We start from the raw sequence: 15,694 nt of genomic DNA on the forward strand, positions 1-15,694 counted from the left end.
TGTGATAAATACAAGAAATGTGATTGTTTTAACATTTTAAAAAATCAACATAATTCATTAGACTAACAAATTAATGTCCTTTTTTTTTTTTTTTAATTATGTTCAGTTAGCCACCGTAGAGTACATCATTAGTTTTTGATGTGGTGTTCAATGATTCATTAGTTGTGTATTAACACCCAGTGCTCATCCCAACACGTGCCCTCAATACCCATCACCCAGAGACCCCATTCCTCCACCCACCTCCCCTCTGAAACCCTGTTTGTTTTCCCGGAGTCCATAGTCTCTTATGGTTCGTCTCCCTCTCTGATTTCTCCCCCTTCAGTTTTCCATCCCTTCCCCTATGGTCCTCCGTACCATTTCTTATATTCCACACATGAGTGAAACCATATGATAATTGTCTTTCTCTGACTGACTTATTTCACTCAGCATAATACCCTCCAGTCCCATCCATATTAATGCAAAAGGTAGGTATTCATTGTTCTGATGGCTGAGTAATATTCCATTGAATATACAAACCACATCTTCTTTATCCATTCATCTGTTGAAGGGCATCTTGGCTCTTTCCACTGTTTGGCTATTGTGGACATTGCTGCTACGAACATTGGGGTGCATGTGCCCCTTCTTTTCACTACATCTGTATCATTGGGGTAAATACCTAGTAATGCAATTGCTGGGTCTAGGGTAGCTCTATTTTTAACTTCTTGAGGAACCTCCATACTGTTTTCCTGAGTGGTTGTACCAGCTTGCGTTCCCACCAAGTGTAAGAGGGTTCCCCTTTCTCCACATCCTCTCCAACATTTGTTGTTTCCTGTCTTGTTAATTTTTGCCATTCTAACTGGTGTAAGGTGGTATCTCATTGTGGTTTTGATTTTGTATTCTGCCACACTGCTGAAAGGACCATCTTTGCAGTATCCCATAGGTTTTGGACCGATGTGTTTTCATTCTCATTAGTTTCCATGAATTGTTTAAGTTCCTCCTTAATTTCCTGGTTGACCCAATCATTCTTTAGTAGGATGCTTTTTAATTTCCACATGTTTGCATTCCTTCCAAATTTTTTTGTGATTGAGTTCCAGTTTCAAAGCATTGTGGTCTGGTAACATGGAGGGAATAATCTCAATCTTTTGGTATCGGTTGAGGCCTGATTTGTGACCCAGTATGTGGTCTATTCCAGAGAAAGTTCCATGTGTGCTCGAGAAGAATGAGCATCTGTTGTTTTAGGATGGAATGTTCTGCACATATCTACGAAGTCCATCTGGTCCAACATGTCCTTCAAAGCTCTTGTTTCTTTGTTGATCTTCTGCTTAGATGATCTGTCCATTGCTGAGAGTGGAGTGTTAGGATCTCCTACGATTAATGTATTATTATCAACATGTTTCTTTATTTTGGTTAACATCTGGCTTATGTAGTTGGCTGCTCCATGTTGAGGATATAGATATTTACAACTTTTAGATTTTCTTGTTGAATAGACCCTTTAAGTATGATATGGTGTCCCTCTACATCTCTTACTACAATCTTTGCTTTAAAATCTAATTTGTCTGATATGAGAATTGCTACCCCAGCTGTCTTTTGAGGTCTGTTGGCATGATAAATGGTTCTCCATCCCCTCACTTTCAATCTGGAGGTGTCTTTAGGTTCCAAATAAGTCTCTTGTAGACCGCATGTGGACAGGTCCTATCTTTGTATCCAATCTGCAACCCTGTGCCGTTTCATGGGAGCATTTAGGCCGTTCATGTTGAGAGTAACTACAGAAAGATATGAATTTAGTGCCATCATGTTGCCTGTAAAGCCCATTTCTATAGATTGTAAATTTCTGGTCTATTTTACTCTTGGGTTCTTTCTACTTTTATAGAATCCCCCTTTATTACTTCTTGCAGGGCTGGCTTGGTGGTCACATATTCTTTCAGTTTCTGCCTGTCCTGGAAGCTCTTTGTCTCTCCATCCATTCTGAATAACAGCCTTACTGGATAAAGTATTCTTGGTTGCATGTTTTTCTCATTTAGTACCCTGATTATGTCTTGCCAGCCCTTTCTGGCTTGCCAGGTATCTGTGGACAGGTTTGACATTATTCTGATGTTCCTCCCTCCATAGGTAAGAAATCTCTTCCCCCTAGCTGCTCTCAGGATAGCTGCCTTGGCTCTAAGATTAGCAAGTTTTAGTATTATATACCAGGGCATTGGTCTATTTTTATTGGTCTTGGGAAGGGTCTTCTGTGCCTCTTGGACATGAATGCTTGTTTCCTTCCCCAGATTAGGGAAGTTTTCAGCTATGATTTGCTCAAGTATACATTCCAGTCCTCTCTCTCTCTCCACCCCCTCAGGGATCCCAATAATCTGACTTTGGAATGTTTCATGGCATCATTGATCTCATGGGCTTCTAGTTGTTTATCCCTATCCTCCTTGACTTCCTTCCTTTCTATCAGCTTATCTTCTAGATCATTAATTCGTTCTTCTTTCTCATTTGCCCTAGCTGTTAAGAGTATCCAGTTTAGACCGCTTCTCTTTCATAGCATTTTTAAGTTCAGTGCAATTAGATCTCATTTCTGCCCTTAGAGATTCTATATTGTCACAAATGCTTTTTTCAAGCCTAGCTAATGACTTCATAAGTGCTACCCTGAATTCTATGTCTGACATCTTTCTTATATCCGTATCTATTAGTTCAGTGACAGAGGCCATTGTCTCTGGTTCTTTTCTTTCTTGGGATTTCCTCCTCCTAGTCACCCTGTTGAGGGATGGTTGAGGGAATGTACAGAGTCCAAAATATCAACCACAACCCAGGCAAGATGCACCCTAGGAAAATCAAGAGCAGTCAGTAGCCACCACTCGCACCTGGTGGCATTTTTCTGCTTGTAGAGATCCAGATATATCTTCTTACATCTCAGGCTGATTTCGTGGGTGTTCAGGATGGTATGGTAGATATCCAGCTCAATTCAAGGGACTGGTCAAAACGAGGTCGCCTACTCCTCTGCCATCTTGCTTCCCTCCTCCCCAGTGTCCTCCTTTTCTCCAAAGAAGACATACAAATGGCCAGACACATGAAAAAATGCTGCACATCACTTGGCATCAGGGAAATACAAATCAAAACCTCAATGAGATACCACCTTACACCAGTTAGAATGGCTAAAATTAAGAAGACAGGAAACAACAAATGTTGGTGAGCATGTGGAGAAAGGGAAACCCTCTTACGCTGTTAGTGTGAATGCAAGCTGGTACAGCCACTCTGGAAAACAGTATGGAGGTTCCTCAAGAAGTTAAAAATAGAGCTATCCTATGGCCCAGTAAATGCACTACTGAGTATTTACCCCAAAGATACAGGTGTAGTGAAAAGAAGGGACACCTGAACCCCAATGTTCATAGCAGCAATGTCCACAATAGCCAAACTGTGGAAGGAGCCGAGATGTCCTTTAACAGATGAATGGATAAAGAAGATATGGTTCATATATACAATGGAATATTACTTAGCCATCAGAAAGAATGAATACCTACCATTTACACTGACGTGGATGGAACTGAAGGGTATTATGCTAAGTGAAATAAGTCAAGCAGAGAAAGACAATTATATGGCTTCTCTCATATGTGGAATATAAGAAACAGCACAGAGAATCATAGGGGAAGGGAAGGAAAACTGAATGATTCGGGAAGAAATCAGAGAGGGAGACAAACCATGAGAGACTCTTGACTTTGGGAAACAAACTGTGGGTTGCGGAAGGGGAGGTGGGTGGGAGGACTGGGTAACTGGGTGATGGGCATTAAGGAAGGCACATGATGTGATGAGCACTGGGTGTTATATGCAACTGATTAATAATTGAACACTACATCTGAAACTAATGATGTACTATATGTTGGCTAACTGAATTTAAATAAAAAAAGGAAAAAATTAATGTCCTCTTAATAAACAAAAATATATTAAATTCATTTACAATTTTTAAATCTTGCCAAATAAAGCTCCCAAATATTATAACTGAATTTTCAATCAAATGCACTATACTTAAACATGTCCAATTATCATTGCTTCTATTAAACTGTACTGATGATCCTTTGTCAACATAAAAGGGAAGAAAAATAGTATAAAGATTCAAAAGAAAGAAATAAAACTATCATTATTCACAAATGATGTGCTTATGAATTTAGGAATAAACCAGAATCTACAGATAAATCTACAGATAAATCTATAGATTAATAAAAGGGTTTAGTAACATAGCTACACAAATATATGTGTATATGCATACACACACATATGCACATACACACATACATATATGAAATACAATTATATTCATTGGCAAAAAACATTTTGAAAAATAATTTGGCATCATCTGGTAAAGATGAAGATAGAAAGACACTGATCCAGCAATTCTACTACAGTGCATGTATTTAGAGAAAGCCAGCTGACGCAGAATATATGTACAAGAAAACTTGTAAGTATGTTATAACGCCAACATAACTGTCTACCTACAGGAGGTATGTCTACAAGAGTTCACAATAAATAGGTTAAAGAAGCAAAATGGAGAACAACATTATTTACAATACCAACCAAAATTGCAAAATATCCAATAATAAACTAATCGTGGTCTGAAAACAATACTGTAGTAATGACATAGAAATGAACCAAAAAAAAAAAAGTTAATAGAATTAACCATTAAATTCAGAAACAAATTCATGTATATTCTAATGGAATTTGAGAAATACAGTGATATTTCATACCAGTAGAAAATGAATATGTTATTCAATAAGCTGCCTTGGCATAATGTTATCTATTTGGAAAAATAAATTAGATTTCTACCTCACACTACACATAAAAATGAAATCTTAAAGTATTGATGATTTAAATATATAAAATCTAAAAAAAGGGGGCCCAAAAAAGTTAAACCATCACACAACAATATAGGCATAAATATCAGGTTTTTTTGAGAGAGACTTTATTTTTTAGTTTAATTGGTTTTAAAGTAGAAGATTTTCCATAAAATGTTATCAAATGTTATAAAATGTTAACAGAATCTGTTAAAATGATGATTGACTGATATAATCACATAAGATTTAAAATGCCCATAAGGCAAAAGACATCATATACAAAGGTAATGATAACTTATTTAAATTTTTTAAGTATATGCAAATAGCTATGAGACAGGATTAATAAACTAAATCACAATGATATAATACAAAACTAGTAAGATGGAGTTAGAGAGAAGATGGCCAAGTAGGAAATGCCAGGAATCCATCTCTCCACCTAAACAATAATTGGCCTGCCAGAATCTAATGTAAAAGTTATGGAACTCTGGAGTCTATTTAAGGCTGTTACTTTCAAAGGAAGGCTTGAAGTAAACTGTCATTACTTGGGGTTAATTTCAGCTCTTACTGCAGTAGCATCTACCCAATCCCCATCCCCATCCCTTTGGCAGACAACCATGCATGTATTCCTAGAGCAGACTGCACACAGCCTGTGAGAGCCAGCTTGGGAAATAAAGACCCTGTCCTCCAGATACTAGGATGTGCTCTGATTGCTTCTTGGTCACAAAGTGCAGACAGAGAGGCAGGCATATCTTCTGCCCTCCCTCTCCAGATGAATTGACTTCCAGGGAATTTAAAAGGCTGGTGCTTTTTCCCCACCTTCAACTTATCTCTTTTTCCCCTGTGGGAGACATTTAAGGAGATATACAAGTGGCCAATAAGCACATGAGAAATGCTTAACATCATAATCATTAGGAAATACAAACCAAAACCACAATGAAATGCCACTTCACACCCATTAGAATCATTATTATTTAAAGAAAATAAATAGGTAGCGAGTGTTGGTAAGGATATGGAGAAACTGGAACCCCTGTGCACTACTAGTGGAAATTTAAAATGGTGTTGCCACTATGGAAGACAGTATGGTGGTCCTTCCAAAAACTGAAAATAGAATTACCATAAATCCAGCAATTTCATTTCTTAGTACTCAAAAGGAATGAAAGCAGGGATTCTAACAGATATTTGTACATCTGTGTTCATAGCAGCATTATACACAGTGGCCAAAGGTTTACAGCAACCTAAGTATCCAGCAATAGGTAAATGGATAAACGAAATGTGGTATATATATTGCAGCATATTTTTCAGCCTTAAAAAGAAATTCTTTTTTTTTTTTTTTAAGTAGGCTCCACACTTGGCGTGGAGCCCAATGCAGAGCTTGAACTCACGACCCTGAGATCAAGACCTGAACTGAGATTAAGACTTGGATGCTTAACTGACTGAGACACCCAAGTACCCCACAGCCTTAAAAAGAAATTCTGACAGATTCTACACCATGAATGAACCTTGAGAACATCATGCTAAGTGAAAAAAGCCAGTCATAAAGGGACAGATAATGTATGGTTCCACTTACATGAGGTATCTACAGTAGTCAAATTTTAATGATGGAGATCAGAATGGTGGTTGCCTGGGGCTAAGTTGCCAGGGGCTAAGTGGAGGGAATTACTGTTTAATAAGTAGAGTTTTAGTTTTGCAAGATAAAAAGGGTTCTATAGAAGGATGGTAGTGATGGTTGCACAAAAATGTGAGCACACTTAAGGCCACCGAACAGTACCATTAAAAAATGTTTAAGATGATAAATTTTATGTTATGTATATTTTGTCAAAACATTCAAAAAGAATTACAGAAAAAAATGTACACAAATGTTTATAGCAGCATTATTTATAACAGCTCCAAACCAGAAACAATCCAGATGTCTTTCAATGGATAAATGGTTAAACAAACAAATAGTTAAACTACACCCATAGCATGGATTACTTAGCAATAAAATGGAACAAGCTATTAATAAATACAACCACCTGAATGACTCTCCAGAGAACTATACTGAATTATTAAAAAGCTGGTTCCCAAAAGGTTACATAGTGAATGATGCCATTCATATAACATTCTTGAAATAGCAAAATTATACTAATGGAGAATAGATCAGTGGCTGCCAGGGGTTAACGAAGGCATGGAGGTGAGTGGGTATGACTATAAAAAGGCAAACTGAGATATTCTTGTGACGATGGAGGTGTTCTGTATCTTGACTAAATCAACGTCAATATCCCAAACGTAGTATTGCACTATAGTTTTACAAGATTATTACCATTGGAGGAAACTGAGCAAAGGATCCATAGGGATCTCTCTCTATTAATTCTTACAACTGCATGTGAATTTATAATTACCTAAAAATTAAAAACTTAAAACAGAGCACTGGGTGTTATATGCAACTAATGAATCACTGAACACTATATCAAAAACTAATGATGTACTATACAGTGGCTAACTGAACATAATAAAAAAAATAAAATACTTGAAATAAAAAATAAATAGATAAAAAGTGTAGGGGGAAAAACTTAAAACAGCATAACTGGCCATATTTAAGAGCGAAGTACCACATACCAGCTACAATAAAATTCTAAATTAGTACACAAAATGTTTTATCAATCATGTTGTCTTTCAAAGTATCCTACTCAAAGGCAGAAAAGCTGTAAGAACAGAATCCAGTCAACAGAAAAGAAAATAGGATTCCTTGTGGCAGAATCACACCCATAAATTGATAGGACAGAACAATGTCTGCAATCTACTCTTTACTTATATTTAAACATATACCTTAGGTCCATTCAAAGCATAAAACAGCTGAAAATTAAAGAATAGATGGTAGCAACTTTGTAGCACAAACTACTTAAGGTTGGCCTTTACCAAGAAACAACAAAATTATTTTCCTTTCAATTTCAACTTTAATGAATCTTCTGGAAGAACTCAAAAGCATGTACAAGCTTTATCCCAGGCATTGTTAAAATTGAATGTACATTGAAATTACCTGCAAAACTTCAAAAACTTCAGATGCCTGGGTGTCAGCTACAGAGTAGCTGATTTTGGATGCAGCCAGGGCTTCAGAGTTTTTCAAAGCTCTCTAGGGATTCTAATATGCAGCCAAAGTTGAGAACCACTGCTCTAATGGTTACACCTAACTCCAGATTGGATCAATCACTAAAATCACAAGTCAGTGCTAAAGAGCTAGACCTATTAAATTCTGATGAAATCACATCACCAGGATCATTTTCATATCAAACATATTATTAACAGTAAGAATTATATTAACATTTGAGTGTTTCTATGTGCAAATTGGAATAAGAATTCTTTATACATTATCTCAAGTAATCACAATCTGTCCATAAGAAAAGTTTCTTGGAGGTAACTTGTCCATGGTCACACAAAGATATATGCCTCTAAAGCCTATACTCTGAGCTACTATGTGGTCAGTAATGGCAGCAGCTTTACAAAGACAGACTTCGCAAAAGTAGACAGAGAGTAAATGTCTTGGGAGGGGAAACACAAATAGCCAGCATAATGGTAAATGTACATTCTGATTCAGCAAATCTACTTCCACCTAGATAAACAAAACACTTCAGTACAAAGGGATATGTACAAGAATATTTGTGAAATCATCAATGTTAATGGCAAAACCTAGAAACAACCTGAATGCCCATCAAAGAGAAATAGCTAAATAAATACGATAAATGCTATTCAGCAGTTTAAAAATTAATTGATCTATATATATCAACATGGAGAGATTTCAAAATATTTTGCTGACTGACAAAAAATTAGAAGTATCATATTATACCACTTATCTAAAAACTTACTAAAGATACTATAGAGTATGATACCATTTATCTAAACCTAACAAAAATAATAATACTACATATTCCAGCATTTCTGCTGACACAGAAACAAGTAAATTCAACAAATAAGTGTGGCTATGGGAGTGGACAGGAGAGGCTGGGGCTGAGAAGAGAAGTAAAGAGGAAGGTTAGGTTTATGTAGAATGTTCCAATTTTTAAAAAGGTAACATATTCCTGTACCACACAATTAAAAAGTAACAAATACAATGTTTAAGTAATCAACTCTCTTTTATAATGTGAAATTTGTTATATTTTTTAATTTATATTTGTTATTTATATTATTATAGCTGTTAATAGTACACATTTACAAAACATAGGTTCCAGCTCCTGGTAATGGAGTAGCTTATATAAGACTAACCCACAGACCAATAACAATTACAAACTCTAGTCAGAATTTTTTTAATTAAAAAAGAAAGCTATTTGAAGGCTAGTGACAAAAAGCTGGCAGAAATAGGAGAGGATTCAACCACAGAAAGAAAAGAAACATACTGGGTGAGATCCACATTCATACAGCTTTCCCCATGAGGCACTACAGTCAAAACTGTAGATGCACAGCAAAAAGATCTCAAATCGAAAACTACAGTCTTGCTGGATGGAGATGAAGGTGTTTGGGGCTACTGAAGCAACCGGAAATTGAGGGAGGAATCCTGGTAAGGAGAAAGCCACATACACAAAAAAAAGGGAAGCCCCCAAATCTATATAAACATCCCTTCAAATTCTTGAATAAGCCCTTAACTGTTCATACAAGATGCAAGATTCCATAGAGTTTAGTGAGGAAAATAACAGCTGAAAAGCTGACACAGATTTTGAGAGATACTTACTATAGAAGAGACAAAGTTTCAAGTTTGAGACTTTTGAATAAAACCCTAGAAAGGCCATATCTTGGGAAGAAAGACCACAGGCTAGTACTAAGGTTTCTAAGTTTAAGAACAAAACTGAAATAGACTCACTTTCACAAAGCCTAAAAACCAGTCTATGACAAATACTGTATGATTAAGGAGCTACCTAGAACAGACAAAGTCATAGAGAAAGAAAGTAGAATAGAGGCTACCAGGGCCTACAGAGAAGGGGGAATGGGTAGTTTAACAGGTATAGAGTTTTCTGCTTGGGATGATAAAAAAGTTAATGGAAATGCACAGTGGTGACGGTTATACAACACTGAATGTATGTAGTACCACTGAATTATATACTTAAATACTGTTAAAATAGTAAATTTTATGTTACATATTTTTTACCACAATAAAAAAAAGGAAAAAAAAGTGCTAAAAGAAAAAAAACCTGACAATGTAGAAGTCTGTATCCAACAAGAAATTATATTTCAAAAGTAAAGGCAAAATAAAGATTTTTTCAAATAACAAGCTGATTTTTCACCACTACACCTACCACATTATCAGAAATGCTTGTTCTAAGGTGAAGGGAATAATACCAGATAGAAATTCACATCTACATATGGGAATGAAATATTAAGTATGTGAGAAACTATGTAGAAGATTATTTAGAATAAACCTGAGAAAGACATTCTGAAAACTTTTGGAACACTGAAAGGGAATAAAAACGTAACAATGATACCCTCCCAAAACCAAAAAAGTTTTGATTGAGGATTAGACAAGTGCCCAATATAGGACAGCATTTAAATATTTTTTAAATCTAAATAATAGTTATAATTTCTCCTCCCAAATTCACCATAGGTCAATACTATTCTTTTTTGTAAAAAAAAAAAAAAAAAAGTATTAGTCATTGATGAATCCCTAGAAATTAAAACAAATAAAAGCCAAAATTACAAATTCATCAGAAGTAGAAGGTTTAGGGACGCCTGGGTGGCTCAGTTGGTTAAGCGTCTGCCTTCGGCTCAGGTCATGATCCCAGGGTCCTGAGATCAAGTCCCACATCAGGCTCCTGCTTCTCCCTCTGCCTGCCACTCCCCCTGTTCATGCGCACTGCGCTCTCTCTTTGTCTCTGACAAATAAATAAATAAATCTTAAAAAAAAAAGAAGAAGTAGAAGGTTTAGGGGCGCCTGGGTGGCTCAGTCATTCAGCATCTGCCTTCGGCTCAGGTCGTGATCCCAGGGTCCTGGGATGGAGCCCCGCACTGGGCTCCCTGCTCCGCGGGAAGCCTGCTTCTCCCTCTCCCCCTGCTTGTGTTCCCTCTCTCCTGTGTCTCTCTGTCAAATAAATAAATAAAATCTTAAAAAAAAAAAAAAGAACTTCTGCTTGAAGCATTTATTCAAGTAGAATTAAAAAAAAAAAAAGAAGTACAAGATTTAGGAGATACAACTGAAGATTCTGAGACAGTAGGACAAAAAAAGATTTCAAAAAGGAGAAAAAATAATTTTTGAAAAAGATACAAGGGATTGGAGCATAAGATCCAACATCCAATTCACAGAAATTAGAAAAATAAAATAGAGGAAAGATAAGGGATGAGATTAATATACATTTTTTTTTAATTTCCCCACAACTAAACCACATGAATTTCCAGATTAAAAGTACTCAGTACTCAGTAAGTATCAGGCATATTGAATAAAAAAAGACCCATTATAAGACGCTTCATCGTAATATTAAGAACACAGGAATTAAGGCTTCTTTCCAAAGATAAAAAATACACCACAAAGAACTGGGAATCAAAATGCATAACAGCAAGACTGAAAACTAGAACATAAGAGAACAAGTTCTTCAAAACCTAGGGAAAACAATTTCTAGTCTTGATTATACCAAATAAGGGAATAAAACAAGAGAGAGAAAAAACACATGAGATTCAGGAAACAGAGAACCTGATATTGGAGAGATGAAAAAGAAATCCAAAATGATGGTGAGGTAAAGACCAGGGATGACAGTCATGCAGCAGGCTTACTGAACACCCATTCTAGACGTGAAGGTGCCAAGTGGCATGTCTCCAAGGAAAAACAAAATGAAACTATCAAACGACCAGATTTGTCTGGGTGACATAAGAACTCTACATAAATTCCACTGGGAGATTTTAAGACAGAATTAGTGGTAAGGACTATGAGAATTAGAACTCTCATACTCCCAGTTTGCCTACCATGCATGTATTTCCTTTCCCTCCAGCCTCCCTATATTACAACGTTCAGCTACGTAAGTGCTCACTTTGAATATAATGTTATTAAGAACTGATCCTTAGGGGCGCCTGGGTGGCTCAGTCGGTTAAGCAATTGCCTTCGGCTCAGGTCATGACCCCAGGGTCCTGGGATGCAGCCCCATGCCTGGCACTCTGCTCAGCGGGGAGCCTGCTTCTCCCTCTCCCTCTGCCTGCCACTCCCCATGCTTGTGCTCGCTCTGTCAAATAAATATATAAAATCTTTAAAAAAAAAAAAAAAAAGAACCTTATTATATACCTGCTATGATATATAATCATTTCTTTTTTATACAACTTGGTCTCCTTGGATTTAATGATTCCCCATTTTTTCATTTGATTATTTATAGTCATAGATGACTATGATAGAAAACAAAAATTTAACTTAAAAAACAAGTAGTATGTTTTCAATATGTCTTTATGCATAAATATATAGCTATGATTTCATTTTTAAAATAGACATAAAATATACATTCACATATATTTATAACTCATTTTTCATTTTTCAAAGTCATTAGATTTAATCATTATCAGACATTAGTCTTGATAACAATTTCTACTTACTACATAACATTTCATCATATGATAATTTACTTATATTCCTCTCTGTTGGACGTAAGATTTTTTTTCAAATTTTTTGATATTCTTAATAATGCTTATTGAGAACTACATAAATTTTTGTCTATATTTCTCATGTCAAGTTCCTACAAGCAGAGTAAGTTTAAGGCTTTGCTCTATATTACTTAGCTGTCCTCCAAAATTTCTGCCAATTTATATTGTACCTCCAATGTATTATGTTCATTTCATCACACACTTATGAGCAGTAATACAGTATTTTTAACTCTTTCACAAATTACGAGGGAACAAATTTAACATGTACTCATTTGAATTATCCTATTAGTTATGTTCTATTATCTATTTATGACTTTTGATCATTTTTCTTTTGGGGTATTATTTGTATTTGTGTGGTTTTTAATTTAATATACCTTTTCATAGATTAAGGATATGTATCACTTTGTCATATTTATGGTAAGTGGTTTTTATCAGTCTCAACTCTTATGTAGTTACACTTTTGTTCTTCCTTCTCTTGCACTTGGTCCCTAGAAAAGCCCTCCTCAGGCCAAAGACAGATAAATGTTGACCTGTGTTTTCTTCTCTCTCTCTGAGGGGGTATTATTAAGGTTTTATTGTTAGTAATTATTTTAAGTAACCTAAAAGGGATCCTTTAGCAATACTTCTATAAAAGCATGAGAATGGGGGGATCCTCAGGAATATAAAAGTGCCTTAAAATCAAATAATTTTCTATGTATCTTTTAACTATAAATATTTTGACATATAAGCTTCCTTTTTTAAATATCAGAGTACTATGTGGATTAAAGCAATGTAACACTTCCAGGTATATATGCTTAATTTTGAAAAGTTTTTTACTCACTTGTGGTCATGATGTTAGGAGGGCAAGAGGGTATTCCATGATCTACTGCCCATCTGTAGGCTCCTTCTCCAACTAAAAAGCTAACAACAGAAAAATGATCTTTTAAAAATTCAGTATCATCTTCTTCTACATATTCAATAAATATAAATCATACAGTAAGGCAACTGAAAAAATGTCTTGCATATAGATATAATTCTGGGTTTACCTCAAAATAATAATATGGCTATATGCCCCAAATTTTAAAATTTTCCCCGAGTTAGAAATTTTACAATTGAAAATGGTACAATTTCATTTGCAATAACCAACAACTAAAAATTGGCAAAATTCAACATAAGAAGTAAAAAAATAGTTGATTTCCCAGTGGAAAATATTAAGATTTATCTTGGATCACCATGGTCACAAGATCCATTTAATCAGGTTAAGAATTAAAGTTTCAGTGGCTGTTTTCAGATTTGGTAATCTTGCCTACTATAACAACTGGATCTACTCAACATGAGTGAGTACATCCAGAGATGCCCCAAAACAATGAAATGTACTTACATTTGCAAGCCTTGGTGCAACAAAAATATACATATGACCTATATGTATGCCCCTCAGATCATTTCTACTGCGGTAAGTACTATGGTGTGTAACAAAAGTAATTTTTTAAGCCCTAAACTGCAAGTTTTAACATAAAGAAGTAAATAAAAGGATATTGTTAGCTAACTGTAAAAAACTTATTTTCAAAGATTTCAAATAGCATTCAGGATAATTAACCACTCCATTCATTCCCTAACACAGTAATAGCAAGCAGTTACCATAATAATCACTTCATCTCCTTCCATAGCCAACTTCTTAAAGATCTCAGCCGGCTAGTAATGGGTTTCCTTGAACTTGTGCCTGCTCATTAGTTTTCTGCTCCCTATTTTTTGTTTCTGTTCATCTAATCATTCCGACACTAAAACTCAAAGTAATGCACATTGAAGTCTTTAGATTCATTTGTTAAGAAGACCAGCAAAACAAAATCTAAGGAGCCACTCAAAAACATCCAAATAGTTCTAGTGAGAAACTAAATACTTAAGTCCAATAACTATTTTCCAATATACATAAAGGTAGGAGGCATTGAAAAAAAGGAGGGCCAACAAGAATAAACAACTTTACCCCTTCAAACTTCTATATTTTTTAAATTCTAAAGGATTCTGAAAGTAGAAAACAGTTTGTCCTATTCTTCTATCAAATGAAGACCACTGCATAGAATATGCAAAGAAAAGCTGTCACATAAAGTTCAAATGGAAGAATAACTGAAATAGAAACTTGAATGCGAGTTGAGCCGTCCTGATGGCATTTTTAGCACTTCCTTCTTCCAGAAAAGGAATGTGATATAAGAAATAACTTCTCTTCATGTGAAGATGTAAAAGAGATGCCAAAGTAACATATTAAATGATCAGAACAGAAGTTTGAAACTAAATCTTAGCACGCCCATTGGTCATCTTGGGTTCAATCCCCGTATCTGGAATCAATGGCATTTTACAAAATATTCTTAGTTTTATTTTTCATTTCTTAAACAGTCATTGCTTTTAAATTAAATCAATTTGCCACTGGCTGCTATGCAAGTTTTTAAAATAGTTGAGGCATTTTACAATATTCACAGGAAGTTGACTATCTGAATGCCATCTTATGGATAAGAATACTGAACATCTGACCTTTTCTTACTATCAAAAACTACCTGTCTAGTAGTTAATAATCACACAAAAATGGCATATAAGTGCTTTTGAAATCATTTTAAAATTCTGAAAAGCTACATGATACTAACATGTCCAAAAAAATCACTTTCTAGAACATTAAATGCAGTATCAATTCACCTTTCTTTCAGTCTTAATGACTCTCCAAGGAGAAAACTTTTAGAGAAATTTTGTCTCAATCAAGTTAGGAAATCCCATAGACTCTACCTTTGTAATATATCCAGCATCTGACCACTTCTCACCACCTCTCCTGCTACCACCTTTGTCTGAACCACCATCATCTGTTACCTGGACTGTTGCAATGGACTCATTACTTTCATGTATGCCTTGCTTTGTTCCCTGCCCCAGTCTATGCTCACCAGCCACTGACATCCTTGTAAAACACAAGTCAGACAATGACATTCCTCTTCTCAAAACCTGCACAAACCTGGAGTTTTCATGAGAATCCCAAGTGATCTGATCCTTTCTGCTCCCTCCTTACCTCATCTCTAAGTCTTCTTGCCCCCTGGCTTACTCTACTCCAGCCTCCCCAAAAACAAATATGCCAAGGGACTTCCAGTCTCAATCCTTCACCCTGAATGTTCCCTCTATCAGGCTCATCCTTATTTCCCAAATGGTAAATTCCCTCATCTGCTCAAATGTATCCCCTTAATGAGACCTATTTAAAACTGTACCCAACTACCTATCCAGGACTCCCAATCCCTGCCATTTTGCTCTTTCCACATTTTTCTTTTTTCTACCTTCTAATGTACTAGACACTTTATAATTTACATATTATATCTATTATT

At 35.6% G+C, this 15,694-nt stretch overlaps 1 protein-coding gene across 13 annotated transcripts in view; it reads right to left on the reverse strand.

Moving 5' to 3' along the window:
- The window catches only part of TASP1 (taspase 1), a 303,516-nt gene that overhangs the window by 212,831 nt on the left and 74,991 nt on the right, over positions 1 to 15,694 (reverse strand). For all 13 annotated transcript variants that reach the window (XR_004301276.1, XR_004301274.1, XR_004301277.1 and 10 more), the window contains one exon: positions 13,186 to 13,265. Coding sequence is in view for 9 of the 13 variants with exons in the window: in XM_032420014.1 (XP_032275905.1) it covers positions 13,186 to 13,265 (80 nt within the window). In the remaining 4 variants the exon portion in view is untranslated. The remainder of the gene's footprint in view (positions 1 to 13,185; positions 13,266 to 15,694) is intronic.

This window comes from Phoca vitulina, unplaced genomic scaffold, assembly GCF_004348235.1.
Source record: "Phoca vitulina isolate PV1807 unplaced genomic scaffold, GSC_HSeal_1.0 scaffold22, whole genome shotgun sequence".
Classification (NCBI taxonomy): Eukaryota; Metazoa; Chordata; class Mammalia; order Carnivora; family Phocidae; genus Phoca; species Phoca vitulina.